Raw genomic sequence first — 8293 nt, 5'->3', positions numbered from 1 at the left:
TTTGAGGAATCAGTCTATCAGGAATACTCACTGTAACTAGGTAGGCAGAGATGTATTTGACCCTCACAAGATCAAAAAACTAACTTTGAAACTTTTAACAACTATCAGACCACTAGTGTTCCCAAATCTCATTCTAATTACAGTTCACATTAGAACTCTCACTTAGTTTTGGGCAAGTGCCACCCAGGACCTCCAAGATTATATCCTCCAAAAGTCAGAATTTAAGATTCCTTGTGGAATTTTGACCCCTAATCCTCCCTACATATACACACTCTTATACAAACTATGTTGTGACTCTTATAACGTTACCTGTTTTTTCCAGAATTGTAAAGCAGCCAAAAATTGGTTTAGTACCTCCTAGCCCAACACCCTCAAAGTTATAAAATGGTTAAGGCCATAGGAAAGAGACTTCTTTGGAAAGTTGTTCAAGTGTTGTGCAACATCCAGCTGCTCCCCCATAAGCATATGGGGGCTCCTCTCCCCCTTCAATTTAATCTCGAGAGCCTGGACTGTGTCCCTAGTGTCCCAAAATCTGTATTAAACATATACAGGAAAATAAAAAATTGGCCAACTAGCTGCCCAATAGAGAGGCATCTACTTGGCAAGAGTCTACACTCCCGAGATTTAAGAAAAGGATGCAGGAATGTTTCACATACAGAATAGGCCTGTGGCCACATTAAACTGAACTTTGCCAGCTCTAAGACTAGAAACCTCAACAGAACAAATCCCTGAAGGGTGGTATACCAAGAACTGGGTAAGAAAAGTAGGTATCTGGAAAAGATACTATCTTTCTCAGTGATGGACCCATATTTCATTGCTAAGAACTTAGTTCCATTGCTAAATGTAGACCCAAGAGGAGTGAAAAAACACAGACCCTGGCAGCCACATCTCAGGGGAACAAGCATCTCCAGTACACAATCCAACGGTCCGTTACCAGTTCCCTTCCCATTGCAGGCTTCCAGCCTTCGCGAGTCCGAGTATAGCTTCGAAGGAAATGCACAGCTAATTACATAGACATTTTACCAAAATGAATGTAACAAAAAGTAATCAAAAGATTTATTATCTGAGTAACTGGAAAAAAGTTAATAGACCTACCCAGGGTAGGAACAAGAAGCTGAGATAGTCTATTTACAGAAGCAGTCAAGAGGAAAAATAAAATTGCTGTTTTATAACTCTATGGGTTCCTCTCTTTTAACATGTTATACCACATTTTTAGAGATCAAGTAAGTTTTTAAGAAAAGTAAATCTGAAGATTTTATAATTTCACATTTATACAGCTTGATATCCTTTATTTATCTATCATTCTTAAAGCAACCGACAAATCTAGTTTTCAAAGATGAAAGCTTGCTATTACTGAGATCTTCAATGTTTTCTGCAACTCCAAATCCAAGAACGTTTCACACAATCGCAGAACCTTCCTTTTTAAGGTGATTACTCTTAATGTATACATATATAATCATTTGCCTATGCTTGCCACTTACAGACAGTAATGCCTCCTAAATGATGAAGTAGGAGTCAAGCCGTTCACATGACTTCTAGTTATATCTCTTTTAAGACTCTCCAAAAGCAAAATAACGAATATATGACATTTACTGAAAAGAAAAGGAGAAAAGCAAAAAAAAAAAAAAGAAAAGAAAAGAAAAGAAATATCCTTCATGGTCTTTCATTCATTTCATCAATTAGGACACACAGGGCAGCATCCTTCTCTATAATCTGGTCTCTCCTATGACCTGAATTTTCTCTTTGCTGTTCATTCTGTCCAGTACAATTGTTGCTATCATCAGCATCCATTGGTTCAGTTTTTACTCTCATCCCTGCTTCTGAATGAGGCAGATCATCAGGCAAAGAAGCCAGGCAATTCTGAATCATCTCAATGACTCGCTCCAGATGCTTCTGAAACCGCTCAGCTGTTTCAAGGCGTTGACGTTTCTGCACCTCCATCATGACTCTCAATGTCTCTCTTGCTTGGTGGGGTCGGTATTCATTTATGAGATGATGCACATGTACAAAAAGCAGCTTAAGATCTTCTAGTTTCTCTTCTCGTTTTATACTCCCAGGGCTCCTTATCAAGATATCTAAGAGATCTAAGAAATTAATAAGAATAGACATATTGAGTTTTCTCAGTTCCTTCTTATGATCAAATTGCATAGGATGAAGCCGTTCAATGCCCTGGCTTTCTAAAGGGCGGATGATAAGATCATCACATTGGAACTGATTGCCAAACATCATATAACTGTCTTTTATTGGAGGTGGAGGCTTGGGAGCTAGGCCTTCCTGAATATTTTCATCTGTATATTCCTTGATGTACTGCATTGGAGGTGGTGGAAGAGCACTCACTTGTTGCGGCTCACCCATAGTGGAAGATCAAGAACCTGTGGAAATAAAACAAAGATTTAGAGTACAGCTACAATACAATCCTGTCACCTTGGGTGACTACAGACAGTATTTTCCTCCCCCCCCCCCACCCTGGCAAGTTTGGGGCCCAGGACAAAATGATCTTAGTTTCTAAAACATGGAAAGGCTGCCATCTTTTTCTAATTAGCATTATATTGCTAAACATCCGACTTCTCCTTCTCTGCTTAAGACTTTCATTGACACACAAAAAAATTTAAGTAATGTATTTTTATCTATAAATAAAATCTGGATCCCATATCCCTCACCAGTTATGTCATTTCTTTATCAACACACTTCCCTTTTGCCTTGGCTTCTGTGAGCCTCCAGTTAGGTTCTCTTCCTACTTCACTGGCCACTCCCTCTCAATCTTCTCTACCACCATTCCGCTACCCAAATTTTAATGCTGACCTGTCTCAGAGGGTTGCTCTGAGGCCCTGTCCTCACTCTAAATTAGGGAATCACAAACTCAAGTGCCAAGGGGAGAACACTGAAGCACTCTGGGGCAGGAATTCATATGAATTAAGCACATGCAAGCCAAATCTCAAAGTCTCCAGCCATTAGCATTCATGTGAGAAAGAAGACTCATTGTTTCTCAGTTTCTTGATTTCTTAAAAGGCAGCAAAAACCCGTATTTTATGTAGATCTCTCAGTTTTTACTTTTTTTTTTTTTTTTTTCCAGTCAGAGAGAGTGAGCACAGGCAGACAGGCAGACAGGCAGACAGAGTGGCAGGCAGAGGCAGAGGGAGAAGCAGGCTTCCTGCTGAGGAAGGAGCCCGATGTGGGACTCGATCCCAGGACGCTGGGATCACGACCCGAGCGGAAGGCAGCCGCTTAACCAACTAAGCCACTCAGGCATCCCAGAATTTCTCAGTTTTTAAATACTGGTAATTAATTCCAGAAATCGTCAAGTGCTGTAGGTTCAAAAAGAACTTATCTACAACAATCTTTGTGGTCTGTGAGCCAATAATTTTAGAGCTCTGCTTTTTATTTTCCCTTGGGTGGTATCAGTCAATTCCATGGCTTTTATAAAACACCACTTCTACCAGTGGTTCTCAACAAACAACAATTTTGACCACCAGGAGATAAATGGCAAGGTCTGGAGATATTTTTACTTGTCACAACTGGGCGATGGAGTGCTACCCGCATCTAATGGATAGAGGCTAGGGTTGCTGCTAAACACTAACAATGCCTATGACCGCTCCCAACAATTATCCAGCACTAAATGTCAACAAAATAATTGTGCCAAAGTGGAGAAACCCTGTTTCTACCTCCAATCCAGACTGCCTGAACTCCTTCTGGATGGCTCATAAAGCATTCAGACCGCGCCTCCCCCGGAAAAGAATTACCTCCTCTCCTCCCTACCATCACGAATCTATCAAGTCCTGTTGATTCCACACCTTCACTATCTCAAGTTCATCAATTCTGACCAAGCCACCATTTCTTCTCCAGGAATATAATCGTTTCCCCAGGGATCTTTTTGCTTCCATTACTGTTCCTCCACATAATAGCCAGCATAATTGTTTTCAACCATCATTCCTTCTCTTTCATTGTATCCTAGCAGTACTGTCTTTAATGTAGTATTTCTACACTATTTTATAACTATACCAACTTCTTCTGGCCTGAGGTCTTTCCATATGCTTTTTACTCTGCTTCAGGCAGTAGCTTAAAATGTCACCTCTAAAGAAATAACTTAGTGGAATAGTAATCAAAAACAGATCCTACCTTTCTTCTTTTATCCTCTGAAGCAGTATTTGATTTCTCTCCCCGACCAGACTGTAAGTTCCATGGGGAAAGAACTCTTATCATAGTTCTATGTCTACAACCTTGCACACAGAATCTTCATAAATATTTGTTGAGTAACTTCACTCATTTCAGGAGGGGTCCAAATCAGTGGAATTTGGAAACAGGTACAAACATACTTAATGTGTATTCCCTCTTTTGACTGTTTATTGTTTGTCTTCTAATACAGGACAATGAGTATCCAGGGATGATGACTTTGACAACAGATTAGTATCTGTGTACATACTATGTGCCAGACAGTTTACTTTTCTCAGGGCTGTGAGAAAAACTGCTCTTTCCACTTTGGAGATGAGACAATTGAGGCTCAGAAAGGTTGAACCACTTGCATAAAGTCATAGATTAAGGAATAAAGGATCTAGGGCCTAAAGATCTCAAACACTACACTATACTATCTTTCAAGGATAAACAAAAAACACTCCCACCATCCTAGTGTTGCTTACAACCTATCAAGGAAAACAGACAAAAAATAACTACCAAGTTTTGAGGCTAATACAAAAGACAAACAGATCTAATTACCAAAAATAAGTCTAAAAATTACATATAGGAAAATGTATCACAAGCAAAATTAAAACACAATCCCATTCTTCTGGGAAAGGAAAATGCTTGCAAGCTAACCAAGAGCAAATACTAGAAATTTTATTTTGATTTTTTAAAAACATTTTCTGACTCCATCCCCACCGGAAGGAAAGCACCAGGACTTCAGGAACTGCCTGTCTTGTACACAACTCCACCTCTAGCATCTCAACACCTAGAAGATCCTCAATAAAGACCCCGTGGATGAGTTTTGTTTTTGTTTTTTACCTCTATTTTTTAAAACCTAGAAAAACAAACAAAAGAGGACAAGGAAAATGCGTATGCTGAATAAAGGCAGGAAAATATTCAGACTAATACATTTCTAAAAGCAAATTTCTAAAAACGATGCTTTTCATCTAACAGACTATCAAGATTTCAAATATTCCATCATTCAACAAATATTATAACACATTCCATGTGACAGGCACTGGATTCCAGCAGAGGTCACACTATCCTTTTGATGTGGTTCTTTTGGAATGTTTTTGATCAGATTTGATGGTGTCCAGAGCCAAGGGCCAAGAAAGAATTCTTGAGACGTCTTTGGTGCAAAAGGTTGGGGACAGAACCCATGGACAGAAAGAGCTGGACTGGAGTCCTGAGGAGTGGTCCATTAAATACTTTCAAGTTGGGAGGGAGTTAGGGATAGGGTAAGCCTCCAGGAAACAAGGCTTCCAGGACCCTGAGGAGGCTAGCTATTGTTAGGAAAGGTCATTTATTACTGGTTAGTAAAAACTCAGTCAAGAGACCCTTCAGATGTACATCAGTGGGTCATATACTTGGGGGATGACTGCTAACATATAACTGGGGAGTAGAAACATAGGAGGTTTCCAACAGAATTTTTATATGTTAAAGTAGACTCACAGGATCCTGGGGGTTGGGCTAAGGTTACCGGCTGCCCTTAGCAAAGTATTAACATTAAGGCAGCTGAGTTCCTAGAGGAATGTCACTCTGCCTGTTTCAAGGCCTAGTCAGCAAGCTGTAGGTAGCAAGGACTTTTTTTCTGTTTCCCACATCGCTCTTACCAATATTTTTTATAGGAAAATTTCTAGAAGTAGAATTGCTGGCTCGAGGAATATTACCATTTAAACTTTTGATACTGCCAAATTAAATTCCAAATATATGTTTCCTTTCTTGTCAGTTGTGTGTGAGAATTCTCCCATAATGTCTTGGGTTTTACCTGCCCAGTACCCAAGAGTGTTGTGGGGTGGTTGCAATGATGGTTTCTGAGAGAACTGAGGTGAGTGGGGTCTTTGCACCCCAACTGGTTTCCCTACAGGGCCAGAACAGCTAAGAGCCTGATTCTAAAACTGGGATGACATTCCCAAAGAAGAAAATGAGAGAAAGTGATGTGGGGAACAAAGGAGGAATGCAGAGAAAATTAAATCTTATAACCTGCAGCCCATCCACAAATACTTGAGAGAGGCAGATTATAACACTCCTCCAGCTGCGTCCAGTGCGTCTTTAACATATGAAAGTCCTTTTGGAACTTCCCTTTATTTCTCCCAATCCCAAGGTATAAACCCACTTGCTCCACGTAATCCTGGGTCAGCAGGCAGCAGCAGCCACAACTTCAGATCCTAACCTCTTTCCTACATCAGAAGCACATAAAAATGTGCATTAGGGGTGTTTAATGCAGCGATGCTTGAAAAGAGAAGAAGTCGGAAATAATCCATGACTTCAACAATATGACTGCATAAAGTATTTCTATATAACACAATGCAGCCCTTAAGGAAAAAAACTGGTAAAACTTCATGGGGGCAGGGTTAAAAACACTGTGTCCTGTTTACAACACAGGATAACTGCAATCAGTGATAAACAACTTTTTAACATAAATTCAGAGTTACAGAAAGTTGAATGAAAAGTATAAAGAACATTCCATATTCTTCACCCAGCTCTCAAAATGTTAACATTTCCCCTCACTTGCCTTAGTGGTCTCCCTCAAATAAGAACGTTCCCTTACTACCAAAATCATGCAATTAGCGCCGATCTGGTTATTTCAAAAACAATTTTAGAGAGCCCAAGTTTCACCTCCCTCAGGCATCTTTCAGTTGGGGGGGTCCTGTTTCGTGCTTCCCAACACCACGGGCATTCCTCTCTTCAAGCTGCCATTTTCCAAGGGCCAACTCCGTCGCAGGTACGTTTTAAATCCTCTGTCTTCCTACAAAGTCTATAAATTAAGTACTACCGTCAACTTCATTTACAGAGGAGGATCCCGAGTCTCAACGAGGGCAAGGGTTTGGCACCAGATCAAAAGGCTAGTAAAGAGGCACCTGGGTGGCTCAGTGGGTTAAAGCCTCTGCCTTCGGCTCAGGTCATGATCCCGGGGTCCTGGGATCGAGCCCCGCACTGGGCTCTCTGCTCAGCGGGGAGCCTGCTTCCTCCTCTCTCTCTCTGTCAGCCTCTCTGCCTGCCTGTCATCTCTGTCAAATAAATAAAATCTTTAAAAGAAAAAAAAAATCTTTAAAAGAAAAAAAAAAAAGGCTAGTAAAAAGCACAGCAAGAATTCTTATCCCTGTCCTTTTCGTTACTCAGTACAAGCTCTAAGTCAGCGAAGTACAGGAACTTGACATACCACAGAAGTTATGCGTGTACCTGCATCGCTTCTCTCGAATGAGCTTTTCAGAGGCAAGGTCTTTTGTAAAGCCAGCGCCAAGCGTTACAGTGGGTTATCCGACTCCAGAGTCAACCTTCCATAGGGCATGTTTTAAGCTAGACGCTTAACCAAAAAAGGACGGTGTTCCAGGATCCCGCCCCCAGACATGTGACTGGTTTCATTTACGGCGAATGCGGTCGCTGGAAAGCGGCTTTTTAAAAACTCTCCACATGAAGTGACCAGGAGGCTTGGGGTCGGCCGGCCTCCTCCGCGCCCCACTAACTCAGCCGATTTCAGGATCACCGCCTGAGGAGGGAGGGCGGGGATGCTCACGGGCAGTTGACAAAGGCCGGAGGCTAAAGGACTCGCCAACTCCCCACAGCTTAGCAAACCAGCGGCGCGCAGGACCAGAACTCGGGTCTCCCAACCCGCGGTCTGGCTCGGCCTCCGCACACAGAGAAAGCCCCGAGCCTGCCGCGCCGAAGCCACCTTCCACCCGGCTCCCCACGAGCAGCAGCGAGGCGGCGACCTCGGAGGGACGCGGGAGAGGAAAGTCGGAGAGCATACGCCCCGCACCAGGCCTACCCCATTCCCAGCCCGCCCTGAGGAAGGCGCGGGGTCCGGGAGGAGAGATGCACGCGGAACGAAGCCCAAAGTCGTCGCCGCCCACTCACCTCGGCTCCGGGTTTACACTGGAGCCGCCTTCGCCTCCGCAACCGAAATCCGACTTCCGGCCGCCTCTTACAGGAAGAAGCCCCTGATGCTGTCTTTTGATTGGCTTAAAGAGCTGTCTTTTAGCCGAGGCTCTAGGCCCGCCTCCAACTAATCGCTTGCTATTGCGCCTGTGCTTTTCTACCGCGACTTGGGCGGTTTTGTTGCCTGCGGGATTGGAGATGGGGGCGTATGTGTTAGTATTTTGTATCAGTAAAATTA

The 8293-nt window shown here is 42.6% G+C and overlaps 1 protein-coding gene across 4 annotated transcripts; it reads right to left on the bottom strand.

Annotated features, from left to right (window-relative positions):
• Positions 1–1032: 1032 nt before the first annotated feature.
• Positions 1033–8089, bottom strand: MED7 (mediator complex subunit 7). 4 transcript variants are annotated; one of them, XM_044230591.1, is made up of 2 exons: positions 8035–8089; positions 1033–2372 (listed from the first exon to the last, which is right to left on the bottom strand). In XM_044230591.1, the coding sequence occupies exon 2, from the start codon at positions 2353–2355 to the stop codon at positions 1654–1656; it is 702 nt and encodes a 233-aa protein (XP_044086526.1). In that variant the 5' UTR covers positions 2356–2372; positions 8035–8089; the 3' UTR covers positions 1033–1653. The 4 variants fall into 4 exon arrangements, with proteins under 4 accessions (XP_044086526.1, XP_044086547.1, XP_044086534.1 ...); XM_044230612.1 differs by lacking the exon at positions 8035–8089 and adding an exon at positions 7946–7967; XM_044230599.1 differs by lacking the exon at positions 8035–8089 and adding an exon at positions 7340–7937.
• Between the last annotated feature and the right edge of the window lie 204 nt (positions 8090–8293).

This window comes from Neovison vison, chromosome 1 (assembly GCF_020171115.1).
Source record: "Neovison vison isolate M4711 chromosome 1, ASM_NN_V1, whole genome shotgun sequence".
Classification (NCBI taxonomy): Eukaryota; Metazoa; Chordata; class Mammalia; order Carnivora; family Mustelidae; genus Neogale; species Neogale vison.
This window is presented reverse-complemented; position numbering and strand designations above follow the sequence as displayed.